This window comes from Biomphalaria glabrata, chromosome 6 (assembly GCF_947242115.1).
Source record: "Biomphalaria glabrata chromosome 6, xgBioGlab47.1, whole genome shotgun sequence".
Classification (NCBI taxonomy): Eukaryota; Metazoa; Mollusca; class Gastropoda; family Planorbidae; genus Biomphalaria; species Biomphalaria glabrata.
The window spans coordinates 48,423,937-48,443,973 of NC_074716.1; the positions used below are offsets into that span (position 1 = coordinate 48,423,937).

Below are 20,037 nucleotides of genomic sequence, written 5' to 3' on the forward strand. Positions count from 1 at the left end.
GATTCGAATTTCTAAACGCCAAGTTGTAAAATAATTTTAAAATTAATATTTTAAAAAATATCCTGAACAGATCAGAAAAAATGTCAGCTCCTAGACATAAATCTAATTAGGTCAGGGCACAAATCGCACATATATAGATCTAGATGTATAATTTGATTACTATACAGCAAAACAAAATTGTATGGTCGAGGGCCTTGAAAAAAAAATGAAAATTCAAAGTTTATTACTTCTGTTGTATTGGCTTTATATGTATTTTTTTTTTCAGTTGGCCCTATAGATTTGAACATGGGCATTTGCCACATAAGTTTTGCTAGAAATACACAAGACTTTTACATCTTCTTGTAAGGTGTATATGTTTGTAATTTTAAAAATGTTTTCTTTCAGAAGAACAAAATTAGTCTAGTTTTTTAGCCCTTTTTTATTAGCATAAAGGGAAATTACATGTTTGTTTTATTGTTGTTTGTTTTAAACCACTTTTTATAATTTATTAAAATATTCATATAATTTATATAAATAATTCAAAACATTTAAATATTATAACTATTATCCATATGTTAAAGATGTTAATAAAAGCTGATTCAAGCCATCCATTCCTACTCTAATAAAAAAGAATAATTTAATGAATATATATTTAGTTATATATATAGATTTATAAAGCTTAGTTGAGGCTGGAGTAAAAGCATTCATTACTATTAGTAAATAATTGAAGAAGAATAGTAAGATTTGATTGAAGAGCTGAAAAAAAACACAATAAAATTTTAAAATATTTAAGTTTTATTCAAACTCATTAGAAAACAAAAATTCAACATAGGTATTAATGAAAAGATATTTAAATTTTGAACAATAAAATACAATGTTTATTTAGCTATAGATTATACACAGTGCTTTGTTTAGAGCCAGAGGCCTATATCAATATATACATTGATTGAGGGTCTTATAGGCCTATTAACTAATGCAGCAGGGACATAGATTTATATTATTAGCAAAATCAAAATTCATTTTTTAGCATATAGGCCTATATAATAACATTTAAGAGATTATATAATCATATACCATATAATACTATATAATTGATTATCTCCAGCAACAAGTACAAATATTTTATAAGTTTTAAAAATAAACTTATAAATAATTAACATGTTGCATATCAAAACAATAACACCATTATATTAGCTCTTAGCAAAAATACATGTTAATAAGGCAATAATTACAGCATAAATTCATGTTAATAAGGCAATCATTACAGCAAGATGTTTTTATCAAAGTAGAGTAAACATTTTCATACATTGAAACAACTACATTTATAAATTTTACAATAACATTCATTTTTTCAAACTGTACATGTGTTTAAAAAAAAAGGAACTAAACATACAGTTCAACAAAACAAAAAAAACATGTTTATCACAATGTTAAAAATATTTTTTATACATACACAACAATATTGTTATAACCCTATTCGCGGCGCAAATGAGTTAACTGTGTGTGATTAGCTGACATAGGTGACACAGGCCAGTAATACAGTTTAGTGGGCTATATTGAAAGGCAAGGGACAGTACTGGCATGAACTTTGCAAGTGAATAGCACCCATGTTATGGTCATCTGATCATAAGCCTGCGCAGACCAGAGACACAGTGTGTAAGAAAGCGGCAGTTCAAGACCAGAGAGCGTTAAGACCGGGACTGTTATTCGACCATGAAGTCAGTCCTGGTGCAGTCCTCCAAAGAAACGTACGAGTCCAGGAAGAGACAGTAGAGTTATGAGTTTAGTACAGTGATATACAGTCTAACTTTGTAGTAGTTGATCGTGTTGCCAATTGTGTTATATTGGCTGTTTTATTTGACCCTTATTAAAGTACCAGATTATTTGGAGCCTTGTTGTCAAGTTCTTGATGTGTTGATGTGTTGTGTTTAGCAGTGTTTACAGAAGGCCTGATTAGGAGAGAATCGTAACAATATATATACCAAAGCTGTTTTAAACTATGGCCAGATAAAACTGATTTAGGGTAGTTTGCTATTCAAATTATTTAAACACATTTTTTACAATATAAATTGACATCTTCTAAAGGTCTTCTTTTAACTAATGTAATATTTCATCCATTTATTGCTTTGAACTTATTCCATAGAAAGTACAAGATATGAAAGCAGCCATTCTTTCAACTACTAGAGTTCTGCAAAGACATAAAATAAATAGAAACCAGATTAGAACATATTATTGGTTAGTTAAGAGTACATAAACATCTTTTGTTTCATTAAGGCAGATTGGCTGCATATAAAATTTCATCTCAATAAATAAGTTTAAGTAAGTGTACTTACATATAAATATGGGTTGTCTAACATCTGTGTCATATTTACTCTAACATACAGCCATGTATACAATGGGAGAAGCTTAAGTTCTAACAGCTGATAGTTCAATGTGTTCAAACCATCATGATGGATTCTTTTCTTACTTGAAGAGAAAAGACTAGTTCTGTAAGAAGAATCATAAATGTAAGTTACATGTAAGCAAATAAATACAATATGTACAACAGTACAGAGTCTCACTGACTTTTTTATATACAAATTAATTAAAACTTTTAAATCTCCTTGTAAAAATTGCAGTCAAAGATTCCCAAAATGAAAGTTATATAGCCAAGAGGTGGAATGCATCAACTGGTTAAATCATTGAAAATAAAAACTTATACACACAGACTGCTTTATTAAATGTTAAAGAAGCTAGTCATGTACAGACCTGTCTTCTTGATTTTCTTTGGCATGTCGCATCATTGTATACTTGGCTATTTCAGGAGCATAACGAACTATCATCATGGCATGACTCCTAACCCTAGAAAAAGATACACACAAACAAAAATCAGTTAATTTTCAAAAAGTTTCCCTTTTATACCATGTGGCCTATATGGCAGATGATGTAAAGTTGATGTGATATGTATATATCTGTCTGACAATGAATGCGCCCATTTGAATCTTAATGTAACTTGTCAGAATTCCAGAAAAGAAATGAAGAAATTTACCTGTAAGACATGTCATCATCCTCACCACCCCAACCAAAATAAAGATTGGAAAACCCATTTACTTTCTCAACCATGTCTTTGGTCATCATGGAAGCTCCACCAAATATATTCTGGTACATCAACCTGTAACAAAAAACATGCTATATTACTCAGTATGTATGAAAATTATTATTGTATTGTATTTTGAAAAGAAAGTATACCTAATGGGAGGAGGCGTAGTGGCTGAGCTGTAAAGCGATTGGCTTCCGAACCAGGGACGGGGTTCGAATCCTGGTGAAGACTGGAATTTTTAATTTCGGGATCTTTGGGCACCTCTGAGTCCACCCAGCTCTAATTGGTAGCTGACATTAGTTGGAGAAAAGTAAAGGCCTTAGGCGTATGGTCATTGTGCTGGCCAAATGACACCCTCGTTAACTGTAGGCCACAGAAACAGATGACCTTTCTAATATCTGCCCTATAGACCACAAGGTCTGAAAGGGGAGCTTTAGTATAATGGGAAATATAAGAAGTTAGTTAAAACAGGTGATTAGTGGATTACATTTGTTGAACAGAAGAAAAGAGTAGAAAAAAAAATGTGAATGTCTTTTATGTTCATCTCTCTTGAACAAACAAATATTTGCATATATTTTAAATACAAGACTGTCACACACTTTTTTTTTCTTTCCATTCATTCCTAAGTTTATAATTCTTAGTGGAACACTATTGAGTAGTGTCTCCCAAACTATTTTCCTTAACGGCACATCTGAGTATTTAGCAGAACACTTTGCTTGTTTTTTTAGATAGATTAATTTAGGTGGTAGCCTACCAGTTAATTATTGCAGTAGTTCATTGAACACCTATTCAGGCCTCGTGGAGCACTAGGGTTTCGTGGAACACAGTTTGGGACACACTGTTATAAAGTGATGCCTGTTAACACATTATTTTGATACATCATCTAAAGTCTGTTCTGCCATTCAAAGATAGACACATACTAAGAAAAGTTTTATTTTCTGCATTCTTGCATCCTGTATTGCTCTGAAAATGAGCATATCTATGGCTAATTAAATTTGTAGCATGACAGGAGCTATCAACCAAATCTTTTACATTGTGTTGAGAACGACTTTGTTTCAAATATTAGGGCAAAGTTTTAAATCTGTGTAAGATGAAAAGTAGGCCTACATGAGTTGATGGTTTCAGAATTAATTTAGGTTAATACAAATGTAAAGATCAGTTAAATTCAATACATACAATAACAAAATTAAAAAAAAATAACTTCTCACTGAAGAAAACCTAAGAACATGTACAAATATATAACAAAATAGCTAATAGATCCACACAAAAGAATATATATAGTTTTGTACAGGTCCATATTGGCTGAAACACTTATGAAACAAGTTAAACAAATTTAATGGAGTCAAGGTTGTGAATTGTTAGAACCCTATTCATTATATGAGAGCCTGTCTTTTAAGTGGCTTTTTTTTTTAGATTATATTATCTGTCACAAAATCTGCAGAAGACCAAAACCAAAATGTTATGCTTTCAAACTAATTAGCTGTCTATTTTAGTCTTAGTCTTCCTGTTATAGACATTACAACAGAGTGAGACTAAAACTTTCAAAGTAAATCACTTTGGCAGGAACTTTTTACATCCCACCTGCTGCATTAGTAAAGTGAAAAAAAAAAGTAAAGATGTTCCTTCAGACCTAGCAATCTATGCGTGAAGTTGATGTAAAGCTCATTTCTGTCTCTATGACCTACTGTTCATAAGCCTTACTTCCCCAAAGTAAAAATCAGATAATTATTAGAGTTAGGTGAACTCAGGGGAGTCCTACAAATCAAGATTTAAGCTTGAGACTCGATACTTCATAAGCCAAAGGCTTTACCTATCTGCAACCATTCCCCATCTGCTGCACTAGTTGAAGTAATCAATTTTTAAAACAATTAAGAAACAAGCAACATGGACTAACACAGCATTCAAGAACAAAATATTATCATATTAACTATTTAGATTCAAATCCAAATTAAAATCTTAAAAGGATATAGAAAAAAAATGCAACTATTACTTATTTCCATGGCTGTCTATGGTAGCACTCAAGTGGACAGGCTCATCACTGCATGTGTACAGGATTCTGTCATCCAGTGGCAAAAGGTCCACATCATGAAAAACAAAGCAAGTGAAATCATGAATCTTTAAAGCCTCCACAAAACCCACATTCAGCAGAAGAGCTCGGTTAAAAGGAACACCAGCTTCCTGTGAATATATACATTTCAAGATTTAGTAGGACTTAATGAACAATAAAAAGAAACTAAAGTAGACTTACTTCATTCAGACTTGGAACTCTATGGGACAGAAAGGTCTATTTCTGTGGCCTCAATTATTAATAAGGGTGTCTATATGTGGCCAGCACAACAGCCAACCATCCATGCATCCATCAAAGTGCTACAGCTCATGGAGGGCTCTGGCCTACTCTAGCATTTCTCTCCATTCTAATCTATCCTGTGCTTTATGTCTCTATGGCCATTGTAGATCTGCATCTACATCATCAAACTAACATACTCGTGGTCTTTCTTTGGAGCGCCAACAACCAACCGTCTTTACTTTTCTCTAACTAATGTCAGGTTGGGTTTACACAGGAGTGCCAAAAAATCCCAAAATAAAAATCCCAGTATTTACTGGGATTTAAACCAGTAACCCATTGGTTTGGAAGCAAAGCACTTTACCACTCAGCCACCAGCTTAATGATTCATTTGTTTCTAATTTATTTGTGTCTTTCTATATCAACTGAAATGTCTATTATCAACTGAAATGTCTATAACTTAATACGTAAATTAAAGTTTCCCTTTTTAGATCTTGCGATCTTTAGGGCATATGATATTAAGGTTATCTGTTCCTTTTACCAATGGTTAACGACAGAGTGTCATGTGGCCTGCACAATGATCAACTGCCTCTACTTTTCCCAACTAAAGTTCAGTATCTATTATAGTTGAATGGACTCAGGGGCACCCTTAAAATCCAGAAATTCAAAATCTCAGTCTTCACCAAGATTCGAAACCAGGGCCCTAGGTTCGGAAGCCAAGGGATTAACCTCTCAGGCACTGCAACCCAAATCTAGAATGCTGAAAAAAAATGCAGATGAATTTTTTATTTTTTTAATTATGAAAAAAAAAATAATTGCCAGGATCTCTTATTATAAAAATTATAAAATAGATACGAAATTGGTAATAAAGAATACACAACCTATCTTACCTGCTCTACTATGATAATACTGTATTCTATGTTTTGTCTCTGAAGAAATGGATGCATGTGAATGAGAAATATTTTAAGATGCACTTCTCTATCCCTGAATGGAACAATGACAGCGACTTTATGTTTCGATCTGTTCAAATGATAAATTACAAATATGACTTTGATAAAATAGTAATTAAAAGAATAAAAAATAATTAAAAAAAGGTTTTATGGTACTTCATCAAAAATTACTATTTCATTTTTTTAAAACTCTCCAATCTGGTTTTAAAAATTCTTCAGTGATTTTATGTAGCACATCAACTGATGCTGTGTGCAGAGTCTCAATTGTCTGTATGTAAGACCAAAGTACAGCTAATAGAAAGAGGTTTTCTGGTACATGAACCCGTTTTTCAAACTAATTTAAAGACTAGGAATTTTTTTTGGGGATAGATTGTTTGAGTAAAGGGGTTACTAGTCATTTTATTGCCCAATAATTCTCTCATTTTAAGGTAAGTCGTTTTGGTAGGTTTGAAAGAGAGCCATTCTGAGTAAATAAAAATTATTTTTTTTTAAATTTATCAATAGTCTGCAATATAGTTGAATAGGCATAACAATATAAGTTGTACATTTAGTTTGACAATAAAAATTAGATTATTTATTTTAATGTAAACAAGAGTTTCATTTATATACATTCTACGATTTTGAGTCATGAAATGTCAAGGGTGTTAATTAGTAGAAGTTGGGCCGTACACTTTTATTCATAAATCACACGATGTTTACTTGGGCGGAACTCCTTGTTCATAACAAAGGACACATAACTAACAATAACTAAGGGCTATAACTCACATATATCAGGTATTAACAAAGGAGACAAAAAATATTATGCACTAATAAAAATGTTCTATAACCAAATATATTTATTTGTGTGTTCTCAGCACCATACTTGCAAGATGTGGGACTAAAGTGTCCACCAAGCTTGAGACTGTGTGACAGGTCCTCTCGTATCTCTTCATACTTAAGAATCAATCTGGTGTCTGCTTTAATTGGTCCTTCTGTAAACCATAAATCATTTAATTTATTGTATCAAAATGTTTTGTAAAATGTTTTTAATGACAGACATTAAAAGTTTAGTATTATGTAACCCAATGTTTGTAAAATGTTTTACAATTTTTGGATGTTCCTTCAGAGTTGAAAATATTCTTTTGTCTAGTCCAAACCTTCTGCATGATAACTGGGATGGCAGCAGTGGATAGGGTATGAACCCAGAACCACCAAGCCCACCTAACAACTGTCCAGTGCCCATTCAACATGGCCAGGCAGAATACATTATTAAATTACAAGCAATCTTAAAATAGTACTTTACTAAATCTCATTAAAAATAGGAGAGGGGGGCATGTTGGTGGTCATTGTGCTAGCTACATGACAACCTCATTATAACATTGGCCATAGAAATAGATGACCTTTATATCTTTTGCCCTGAAAGGAGAGCCTTACTTTGTTTATGATTAGAGTTGCAGTTGTTTTTTTTAAATTAAATTTAAAGCTTTTAAGAACAGTATGGATTAGGGATTCTGATCTGATCTTGTATACAGTATACAATAGTCTGTTGATAACTTTTTGAATCTCATAATAATAGCATTTAACATACCCCAAAATGTATATGGAAAAACTACATCTTAATGTTTATGGTAATTACCACAGTTACCATTTAGGTAAAGGTCAAGGAAAACGCTATCTAGTAACAAAATACTTACTTGTAGTATCATTCAATTCGTAAACACAGTTTTCAAGATGATGTGAAACTCTGAGATAAAATGCTTGTGACAGAGATCCTGCAAGTATTTTTATTAGTGGAAAATATTGAAACAGCTGTCATGATTTGACGTAGATTAATGTGTTAACTTTCATGTCCAAATTTCAAATTATATAAAGATATTACAATTATATAAAGATACATGTCTGAACATTGTGCTAGTAAAAAAAGAGCTTTAAACAAACATGAATAAAGTTAGGCATAGCATGTGGAGAAAGAAGGCATTTTGGGCAGAGAATATGGGGAAAAAAGGCATGGTGGGCAGAACATGTGAAAAACAAAGGTATGGAGGGCATCTGGAGAAAGAAGACATGGTAGGCAAGGGAGGTAGAAGAGTTCTAATTATAAGTTGTAACTGGACATTTTACACTAATTTTAAATATGCCACTAAGCTCTGGTAGAAGAAATGAAAAAGTGGTTTTGTTAGGCATAACAACATTAAATTTTTCTTCACCAGCTATACATATGTTTACTTCTCAGAGGAATGCACATTTGTTTTAATTTCTGTGCACTCTTATTCATCTCATGTGTAAAACATTCTGCCACTTTGTTTTATTTCTTATTATTTTATTGATGTATATGGTATATCTATTATATATAATAATGTATCATCATATAGCACATGGCATGATTTTACTATTTTAAAACTAAATCCATTCTTACCTAGCTTTAATTTTGTATAATTACTGTTTTTCTGCAATGTGTAGATGAGAGAACTAATAAAACTGATCAAGAGGAAGACAGCAAATAAACACAGCCACTGTTTTCTTTTGAACAGGCTAAGAAGCCAAAAAGTGCTTCCTTTCCCCATTTCTGAAGAGCATATCTCAAACTTGGACAGTGACTAGGAACTGAAAAAAATAAAATAACTAGCTGATTGTATAAATAAACCTGTCTATGTTTTTAAAAATGAAATATTTGAGTGAGTATGTAAGTTGTCCCCAATTTAAACTCTATTAGCACTGTTTTTATCATTTCTATTAAGTTTTAAAGAAAATAAAGTTTAACATTATTATTTAAAATTTAATTTAAAAAAATAAATAATATGGCTGACAAGCATAAACCGATTGGCTGCAAAAATGAGGTTCTGCAGTTCTTTTTCCAAAAGGAAACAGGAATTTTAAATTCAAGATTATATTCAAGTTTTATACATTATGTTAGCTGGAACCTTTAGGCAACATGAAAATCTATAACATTTACATTACCCGCAAAGGCATTAAAGTGCATCAGAAAATACTAAGCATGAAGACTTGGTACTTTGAAGACAAATTATAATAACAGTGATAAAAAGTAAACTTTCCTTTTCAGATTGTGCAATCAACAAGGCACACGTTTCTATGGCTGAGGGTTAGTGATGTTTCTTGTGGCAAGCACATCAACTAGCCACCATTCCTTTCAAACTTATGTCAGGTAACATTGGAATTATTCCTTTCAAACTTATGTCAGGTAAAATTGGAATTATTCCTTTCAAACTTATGTCAGGTAACATTGGAATTATTCCTTTCAAACTTGTTTCAAGGAACATTGGCATTGGATGGAGAAAATGTAGAACTACATCCTAATTCTGAATTTTGAAACAAAGTGATAAAGCACCACATCCTCAAATAATAGCATAAAAAATTATTAAATAAATTATATACAATGTTGATAATGTGTAAAGTACAAGATGATGGGGTATTTTAAAAAATTGAAGAAATAAAACAGGACTTATCTATCGAATTGTTTTTCATACTAGCAAATATCAGATGCCTAACTCAACCAAGAATATCAACAACTTAGTAGAGTATAGCCGACATAAATGTCTAGATTAACACACATATTTATGCAAAAAAATCTTTAAGGAACTTCTGTCTGTGTAAGATGAAGCTAGACAAAAATTATGCATATTCAGAAAACCTTTAATTATTAAGCTGGTTGAAAACTTTATTGAAATGGGATGAAAATATTAATCAAATGTGAAACCAAAATTTTGAAGCAATACAGGTATATATTTGAGGAGCGTATCAGAAATCATGCATGTATGTTATGAAAATTACATCTCAATTTTGTAGAGTTGCTGGTAAACTGTTTCAACCATACTGACATGTGATGTTCAGACTGTCCACCTTTTTTCCTCTTTCATCACTTCTCACTGTGTAGATCTACTGCTCCATGGGCTTGTTTCTCCAGCTTTGACTTAACTTTTTTTGGAAAATGAAAAAAAAAGAAGGTTTCAAATTATTAAAACTATGCCTAGAGATTAACTAAATTTTAGAGCAGTGCTGAAAACAATTGTAATTGAAAAGAAATTGAATTTCTTATACAAATATTAGTTATAAAAAAGAGTTCTGGGTCATAGTTCAAACAGCAGAAGTGACAAGTCACACTCATATTTCATGATAGAAGATGAGTTTGGTCTTCTTTTATGAGTACAGGAAGATGTCTGTGGAATTGAATATTTCCCCTGAAAAGCTGACTGTATTTGAGACATGTATATTAGGCTTAATTCAACATGTTTAGGATTAGTTTTTTTTTCTTTGCCATAAGCTTTCCTGTTTAGACCTTGCAGTTCATAACGTAAAGCTCATCAAGTCTACGAGAGAGCAGTTAATGAGAGAGTAGCATGTGGCTAGAACATGCAACCAATGGCCTTTACTTTGCCAAAAAACATTAGGTATCTATTAGAATTGGGTGGTCTCAGGGTTTGCATAATGGTTATAAAGTATAAATCCTCATTATAACAGTGATTTGAACTTGTGACCCCTTGTGGTTAACCCCTCAGCATATCCAGCCCTTTATTTGTCAATACAAAAAACTAAAAAGCTCCACAAGGCGTGACATGTAAAAATGGGTTTGGAGCAATGAACACAAGTAAAGACAAAGACCCAACAAGAACTTGAAATGTATTTTTTTTTAACTTAACAAAACTGGACAAAAAGATGAAGCTAAAATACTATATGAAGCAACCGTTCTTTAAAGTTACTTTTTAATTCTACTTTTGAGACATCTGAATGGCAGACTAACTCCAACTTTAGCACAAATTTAATTTTATTTCATAATTACAATCAATCCTTCAAAAGTGAAGGTAATTATTTCCTATGTGTATCCATGTGTTAATCTAATCATGCATGTTAATAAGAGATTTAAACTCTGCTAAGTCATTATTTAGCAATAATGTCATCATTAATGCATCATGAGATAATGATAGATTTAAAGTGAAAGGCTACATCTTTAGTTCAAGCCTTATTAGATATTAGCGCCATCACATCTTTGTATTGAGAAGCCTTAATCTTCTATTTTCAAAAGTATAAAGAAATTAAAAAAAAACATGCTATTTGACAAAGTGAACCTGACACCAAAATCTGTATCTGAAGCAGTAACAAGAACATACAATACGAAATTGTGCAATTAGACAGGCCTGCCTAAGATCAGAAGGCTAATTTCATCAAAATTACACCAGAAGGAGTATGACATTGATGTTAAGGTTGTCAGTTAATGAGCAGGATACCATGTGGCCAGCACAATGACCAACCACTTTTACTTTCCCCAACTTAAGTCAGGAACCCATTAGAGATGGGTGGACTCAGATAAAGTTTATTACTGTATTGCATTTTAAATTAAGTAAATCTGTATTAGGAATCTAATCTAAAAATAACTGCAATAGTTTTAGGATTTAAAATGAAGAATATATTTATTACTGAATTCTATTTTTAGAATCTTGATTTATATTGCTCTTATTATATATTATAGCTTATCTAATACAGACGTTACTTTTCTTCTATGTTGCCATTATTGTTTAGGTTTCTTAAAATTTTACATTTATTAGTGGTGGGTAGGTAGATTGACAATATAGATCTAGATACGGGTAGGATGTAGATATAATTATAGAGATCTATTAATTATTATTCTTTGAAAGAACGTCTGTAACTACTGTAAGATATAAGATAAGAAACACAGAAAGTTATGAGAAAGTAAAAAGATTAAAAAATAAAAGTTTACAATTTTATAGAGATCTAGAATCTATGTAGATTATGTATTTTTCAATGATAAAAATACACTGTTTAATGTAAATAAATAGTCCAGTATCAACAGCTTCTAGACTCTACTCTCTAGATTCTAAATCAAATTAAATCGCCATTCATTTATTTAGAACAACAAAAACAACTCACCTTCTTCAGTTCTGCTACTTGATTTCGATCTACTTTCCAGTAGCCTAGTTCTACACAGATTCTAGCAGCGTACAATACGGAGTCTAGCAGACGATGTTCCATTTCTCACTTCACACGAAGTACACACTCTTGCTCTGAGAGGAGCAATTTTTTTAGGCCACTCACTCAGTCACTGGGGCATGTTAAACGTGTACCGTTAGTCTACGTTAGAGATGGGTTATAAAAATAATGGTTGATGGGTGCGCTCCCTTGAACCACCTTTGGCTACTTTTTGTTTTACGTATACTGGTGAATGGGTGTACTCCCTTGACCCGTCTTTACAGTTTTCAATCTATGAGTGCTAATTACTAGTTATCATAAATTTTTAAAAATCTACTATTTTTACAAATGAGAGAAGATTGAAGCATAGTGTGTACAATTTTAAGTTCTTCTATCAAAAAAAATAATTTCTATAGTAGATCTAGATCTAAGTCATTCATATGTACTTTTTTTCTAATTTTGTATTGAAAAGGTGGATTTTTAATTTCGAGATCTTTGGGCGCCTTTGAGTCCACCTAGCTCTGATGGGTACCTGACATTAGTTGAGGAAAAGTAAAGGCGGTTGGATGTTGTGCTGGCCACAAGATACCCTCATTAACAGTAGGCCACAGAAACAGATGACCTTTACATCATCTGCCCTACAGATCACAAGGTCTGAAAGAGGAACTTTTTTTTTAAAAAGGTGTTCACATTTGTATACAATTTCCCAGATTTTGTTATTAGAGCCATTTAGCATATTAACATTTGAGATAACCAATTCCAATCTCTTTTTTTTGTTATTTACTTATTGTTTTTAAAAAAGTTCTTTTATTTAAAGGTGATTTTAAAATTCTTGAAATTTAATTGAGTCTAATGCTACAAGCAACTTGTAGAAACACAATTTTACATGCAGATATTTTGTTCTTGATGATTAAATTCTTGAGAAAGCTAAAAAGATTTTAACCATAAAAAAAACAACTTTATTTCACTACCAGTTTTACAATATGATTTTACCATTACAGAGAAGATACAAGACACCAATCACAAAAACAGACACAATGACTTTTTGTTTACTTGGAAATTGAAACACTGAAAAAAATATTTTTTTTGTAGGTAGACCTATATTTAAAATTACTAGTATCAGTTCAGTTTACTAAAAAAAACAACATTTTTTTTGTTAGAGATCAGCACAACTCAAAACACAATAAGAATACAAAATATTTGTTTTAAAGATTTAATAACACAAACTCCAGTTGGTACATTATTTGAAACAGGAAAGTCATTGTATATCTCCTACATTTGTTATACAGTCTTTGTGCCACTGCTACTATGTTACTACATATAGAGATTCAAGAATACAAGGTAACAACTTCACAAAAACACATAATGAATTATATTTTATACATTTAAGCAGACTGGCTGTGATCAACATTAAACAAAATGTTTCTGAATTACTTCAAACATGGAAAGTAACATTTTTTTTAATCGAATTTTAGTTATGAATAGGAGGGAAAAAATTAATTACCCAGATCAGTGATGCCCAAGCTATGGCCTATGTTTGACCTTTAATGTAGGGCTCATTCATCCCCTCAAAGCTTATGACCACAGCAAAAGATAGCTTAAATGAAACTAAATGAATTTTTTTTTTCAGTGATGCATCTTGAGACATGTGTCTGAAATTTGCATGGCCCTCAGGAGAAAAAAAGGTTGGACACCACTGATCTAAATGGCGTAGCATATTTCATAAATAACTTCTGGACACTGCCATTTTTAATGCTTCAAGAATAAGACATATTAAGACATTTAAAAGTATATGTATCACAAACATTACATTAATAATGTTCAATGAACTGATGCAGCTAAATTTATGGTGAAGGGCTTTAACAATTTTTTTTATTATTATTAAAATTTCATTAAAGCTTCATGTTAAAGTTAATATTTAGCATGAAACATCTATCTATTATTCAGCAATTATCTTAGTCCACAAATCAAGTGAAAACAAATTATGCCGCACTCCTCATTTCATTAGCATTGAGAAATCACATTTATTTTTTTAACAATAAGTAACATTTGAGTCCAAATATTGGGCAAGGAGTTTAAATTAGTTAAAATTCCTAGAAATTAAAAATAAAGACAGACTCTTAATGTATAGCCCCATTCTCTCACTGACATAACATTATGCAGGTGAACTGTTTCTAATTCATTGCTGTACACAGCAAACATACAATATGTAAACTTGTCAAAGTTATTTAATGGTGACATTATTGACACCAGACTAAAAAAACACTCATGTTTTGCTATATCTGGACTGGTTTATCTTTGCGACACTGTTGCCTTGATCTCTCTCCATTCTTCCTATGGTCGCCATTATGGCAGCAGATATCAGTGTAAGGGCTATCATATACAAGGAGCACCGAACTCGAAATTTGTCCATTGCTTTTTTCATTTGACCTTTGCTGAAAAAAAAAAAAGTAATAGGAAAATATTGTGAAACATTACATTTTTCTCTTGTCTGATAGTTATGGAGTGTGGGTTTACATGTTTCTAATGTAACCATCAGTAAAACTAGAAAGATTCTTTAAAGGCTGAGTAGGCTCACAAGATCCTGATGTAACCAGGAGGAAGTCTGTGATAGTTGAGGTGATAAATAAAGGAGTGAACATTGTAAAAGTAAGAAGAAGAGCAGGAGATGAGTGACAGAAAGACTTTTATTTATAAGTATAAGTGAAGTGTTCAAGATAATAATTTAATCATTTGTGTTTCTACATACATTGACATAGATGTTAAATCAATATAAATTTGTAAAAAAGTTGTATTCAAGTTGTATTCAAGTTCTGCATTAAGAAATCAATTAACCTTCAAGCCTGTTACACACTATTTTATGAAAGCTAGCTTTTATAATATCATGTTTGTAAGTTTATGTTAACATTTGCTGCCAGAATCTTAACACCAATGAGCAATGGGTCCCATCAGCCATATAGGGTGGCTGCCTGGTCGTGTGGTTTGCGCGCTGGACTGTCGTTCTGATTTATCGATGGTCGAGGGTTCTAATCCTGCCCGCTCCCATCCCCTGTCGTCCTGCGGGAGGTTTGGACTAGGAAGTAAACTATCTTCAACTCTGAAGGAACATCCGAAACATCTAAAACATTTTACAAACAAACATATTGGTACATTTGCTATGGAAGAGTTCAATTAAACCAATTTAAGAGTTTTAATCGCCTTTGCTCCTGCCCTTTGTTCCAGAAAGTTATTCAACTAGATCAAAGACTTAAAGTTATCACATGACAGTTTGCTATCCAGTATGACTATTTGCTGTATAAAATAAAAATTTTTACTTCCTTTCCTCAACTTATCTCCTCTGTTAACAGCTTATTAGATGATCCTGTTCCAAAATGATTATAAAACCAGAAAAAAAAACATCCGGAACCGATACAGCTTATCTTAATTAAAAGTTGCCAAGAAAGACAAGAAAACAACAAATAATCTGATCTCACAGAACCAGATCATGGGAAATCCCAAAGTTAAGGAGCCTTAAATCAAGCCTACTAAATAAGTGTCTATGCCCTTAACACCAACAGACTGACTGCTATTTGAAGACAATGAAAAAATGGGTAGTTAGTTGTTGCTTAAAATGCCCCAATTTAGTTCCCCTCGGACAGACCCTACTCAACACCCCAGCATAACCAACACTCTGTACGGCAGTGGGATACAACTGAGAATAACAGGGTGGTACTTTGCCTTGGCACTGACTGCAAAAGAGCTAACAGCTCAGCAGCAAGAAGCTGGCTAGATGAAGAAGAACTAAAGGCTTAATCAGCATTGTAATTAATTATTGTATAGGCTTGAACACATCTCACATGAAAATCTTCTCATCATCACAAAGGGAGATTCAATGATTAGTAATAAGTAAACTTCTAGATGTACTGAAGGTAAAATGGGAGAGGAGCTGGCCCATTAAAAGAGAATATAAGCATACCAGACAGTTCCGTCATAGGATAAAACAATAGCTAAATATACATATGTCCTTGGTGACCCTTTAGTTTCATCAACTAGATGTTCAATGACATCCTTCACACTCTTCTCTTATGTAGAGCAAAGAAAGCTAAGCAGGACCACCCAAGTGCCAAAATGGAAGTAGAAGGAACAGAAGGTTCAATGGTGACATAAATACCTACCTTACTCTATCCGGGACCTTATCTAGCGATGGATAAAACTTTTCCCATACCAACATCCTCTGCTGTAATGGTGTAGGCTTGTGAGTGGCTGCCCCTTCTGAAAAGAAAAAAAATAAATAAATGTAAGTGTTTGGAATCAGTAATTATCAGTCAAAGCCAGTGGCTAAGCGCTTGGCTTCTGAACCTGGAGTCCTGAGTTTGAATCTTGGTAAAGACTGGAATTTTGAAATTTGGGATTTTTAGAGGACTCCTGACTTTACCCAACACTAATGAGTACTTAACCCTTAAAGCGCGTTTGGTAGTTTAGCCTCTAAACATCAGAATTGTGTATGCACTCATTGTAAAACAGTTCAGCATTTTAAGGGTTAAGTTTAGTTGGGGAAAGTAAAGGTGGTTGGTCGTTGTGCTGTCCACATGACACCCTGCTCTTTAACCGCTGGCCATAGAAACTGATGATCTGAACATCATCTGCCCCATAGATCACAAGATCTGAAAAGTAAACTCTACTATTTACTTTTTTAAAGCCAGTACATCAGAAAAAGACTCATCAGTTTAAATCTTTTCATTTAGAAGTACAGCGAATAAGGATATTAGAGGATATATAAAAATTCTGCATTTTTAATACAATAAGAATATAAAAATATTTCAAAACTTAAAACCAAGGTTGTATATATTATATTTAATAGTAAAGCAATCTTATGCCAACGCCCAAATGTAGAAAGCCAATACATGTAGGCCAGGAAAATATATTTTTTCTCCTGGAGAATCTAGCATATTGACCATTAGCTGGGAAAATGAATTCAACAATCTTTTTATCATTTCAAATCCACTATAGTAAACAAAATGCCAGAATAATGATGACAGAAAAGTAGATGGGATCCTTCCTGCAAAGTGTTTCTATTTAGTGACAATTCGAATCTGTTTACATTAACATACAGTCTTGGATATAACTTAAACATTTAATTATTTTATCTTTTACTGTCTTTCAATTCTTATTGCCTAATTCAATACACAAGGTTTATTTCCCCTTAGCACAGTGCGTTTTGTTTTTTTTTATAATCTATCTAAAACAAAATGAACAGGTTGATTTTGTTATATTGATTCATGTGTTGTAATTGACCATGAACCTGTATGCAAAACTTGATGATTATTAGATGAGAAGTTGAAAAATCAGTTGCAAATTCTAAACAACAATGCCAACATACAAGAAAGATACAGAGCAAGTTAATCTAAGCGTTGTCAAAAAAATTAGAAAAGATTTGATTTTTTATTGTGAATAATAATAATAATAACAATAATAAGGAATTATCTTATAGGATTATGAGTACAACAGTTTTCAAGTGACTATATGCAGACCTAGATCGACTATAATCCGTCTTTTCACTGTCATAGATTGAGATCATGGAATGAGCATCAGCCAAGTAACTTGGTTGCCTTGCGTTGCTATGACTTTGCCTTAACTGCCTCTCTCTCTCTTTTCCCCCACAACAACAAAAAAAAAAGGATGTGTACATTCTCTTAGCCTACTCTTCATCCTTCATTTCAAGTGAAAGTGAAGAAATGAAGAAATTAATTGTAGATAAAATAAATGAGAAATGGACGAGCTCCCATCCAAATCACAAGAAAGATGATGCTTACTATAAGCTATCCCGACAAGACCAACGTCTAATCTTTCGACTCAGGACCAGACACAACAGAATGCGACAACACATGTTCCAGAAGCTCAAAATTGGAACCAGTGAAATCTGCCCATGTGGAGTATCACCAGAAAATGCCGACCACGTCCTCCAAAACTGCTCTCTCTACCAAGAGGCCCGTATAAGACATTGGCCCCAAATCACCCCAATAGAAAGAAAACTATATGGAGAGCTCCCTGATTTGGAAACCACTGCGCAGTTCATCTCATGTATTGGTCTAGTCATATGAACACTCCAACATAACAATGAGAGCGATGAAGAAGAAGTGAAAGTGACTTTAGAAAAATATTAAAACTTTCACCAAACACCTCTTTTTAGTGACAGTAAACAATATAAACTTTCAAATAGATGTTTCCTATTTATAAATACAAGCTAATTAGCATTAACATCTATAGAAAATATCCTAAAACATATAAAAGCACTTTAAGCTGCTATTCAATATATATGTTCATCAGGTAAGGTTGAAAATATAAACTTTCATATAAAATCAAATGCTGAATCTTAACAAGCCATGTTTTCATCACAATAAAATAAGAAAAAATGATCCAGAAACTGCAAAAGTTTATACTTTATAAAGATACTATCAAAATATTATTCGAGGACTGCAGGTCTTAGTTGGGGTGTTTTTGATGTAGTGGATTGGATTTAGATCTAGATCTATGTCAAATGTTCCTTTCACATTTTTATTATGCCAAGACTATAAAAACAGAGTATGAAAATAGTCGAAGACTTGGTTAAATGATTTAGAGACATTGTTTAAGGTCTTAGTGGCATATGAATCATTTTTAGATCTCCTGTAGTGTGGGGGGACATTAAACATACACTAGAAGTCACTACAGTCTCTGCTATGTTTCTAAGGAACATACCAAGTTTGATCAAGATTAGTCAAATGGTTTTGATTTATATGCATGACATATAATGAAAAAAAATGATATATACTATATACATACTCCTTACATTCTACTATACTTCTTTATAATATATGTTAGATTTGTGACAATAATAAGGTGGGGTGTCCAACTTAGGTAGGCTTAAGTTTAAGGCTACTATGATCTAACATTTACATTTAGTTATTTTATAATTTAATTTGTTGGTGGTGTCCAATTATTAGACCCTAACTACAATGTCAAAATCCAAATATAATTATGGACTAATTAAAATACAGAATTATAATTTGATTTATAAGTCAGATCTAGATGTACTAGATTGACTAGATCAGTAGATGTAGATATATTTATATAGTATACTAGTATAGACTTGATCTTAATTAGTTAATAATAATAGACTCAGAATACCATCACCAGTTCACCAGTCGGCAGTCTTACCATCAACAATAGGACTATAGTATCGTCGGCTTATGCTCTGTTGTTCTAAATGCTGACATCTTGACCCGCTTTCATCAGATATTTTCTGCAATGAGTTAAATCTTAATGTACATCCAGATTTAATTGACGATTGATAACTTCGAACAGTAACAGTTTGAGTGTTACATCCAGACTTCAATCGTGGTAATATAAGTTGCCTTAAAATTTGCCGACTCTCAGCATATCTTGCTATCGAAAGACTATTCATGTCTAAGATGAAAAGAACATGCAGTCTTTTTATTTGAATCTAGCTCTAGATATAGTCTATAGTAGTAGATCTATACAGTATACTATTTACTATACCAATTTGTTTACTTAGCTAAAACTAACTAATAACAGGAAAGGACAACTACGTGATTGCGTAGCGACCTTTGACCTCTTTATAGACGTAATGAGCCTACCTTGAACTTTGAAAGACATGACACTTACCTAGATATTCTCTATAGGTCTATTCTCTAGTTGTGACAAATAGTTATAAAGACATTGCGCTTGTCTTCTATTCCAATTGCAGTGTTTCACATAACTATGCAAACGCATATTTTTCACATCTAACGCAGACAAAGCCGTTATTAATTAGTCCTCTGTTTTTTTTTTCAAGTTTTCTTTAAGAC

The 20,037-nt window shown here is 32.4% G+C and overlaps 2 protein-coding genes across 2 annotated transcripts; both read right to left on the reverse strand.

Annotated features, from left to right (window-relative positions):
* Positions 1 to 769: 769 nt before the first annotated feature.
* LOC106072364 (beta-1,4-N-acetylgalactosaminyltransferase bre-4-like) lies at positions 770 to 12,305 on the reverse strand. The gene is made up of 11 exons (XM_056034058.1): positions 12,173 to 12,305; positions 10,061 to 10,204; positions 8,688 to 8,875; positions 7,966 to 8,043; positions 7,155 to 7,263; positions 6,233 to 6,362; positions 5,049 to 5,236; positions 3,008 to 3,130; positions 2,728 to 2,820; positions 2,313 to 2,466; positions 770 to 2,167 (listed from the first exon to the last, which is right to left on the reverse strand). Exons 3-11 carry the CDS (start codon positions 8,833 to 8,835, stop codon positions 2,153 to 2,155), a joined length of 1,038 nt encoding a protein of 345 aa, XP_055890033.1. The 5' UTR covers positions 8,836 to 8,875; positions 10,061 to 10,204; positions 12,173 to 12,305; the 3' UTR covers positions 770 to 2,152.
* A 1,105-nt stretch (positions 12,306 to 13,410) lies between these two features.
* On the reverse strand, positions 13,411 to 19,789 carry LOC106072367 (uncharacterized). The gene is made up of 3 exons (XM_056033433.1): positions 19,388 to 19,789; positions 16,366 to 16,462; positions 13,411 to 14,646 (listed from the first exon to the last, which is right to left on the reverse strand). The coding sequence occupies exons 1-3, from the start codon at positions 19,632 to 19,634 to the stop codon at positions 14,478 to 14,480; spliced, it is 513 nt and encodes a 170-aa protein (XP_055889408.1). The 5' UTR covers positions 19,635 to 19,789; the 3' UTR covers positions 13,411 to 14,477.
* Positions 19,790 to 20,037: the final 248 nt, after the last annotated feature.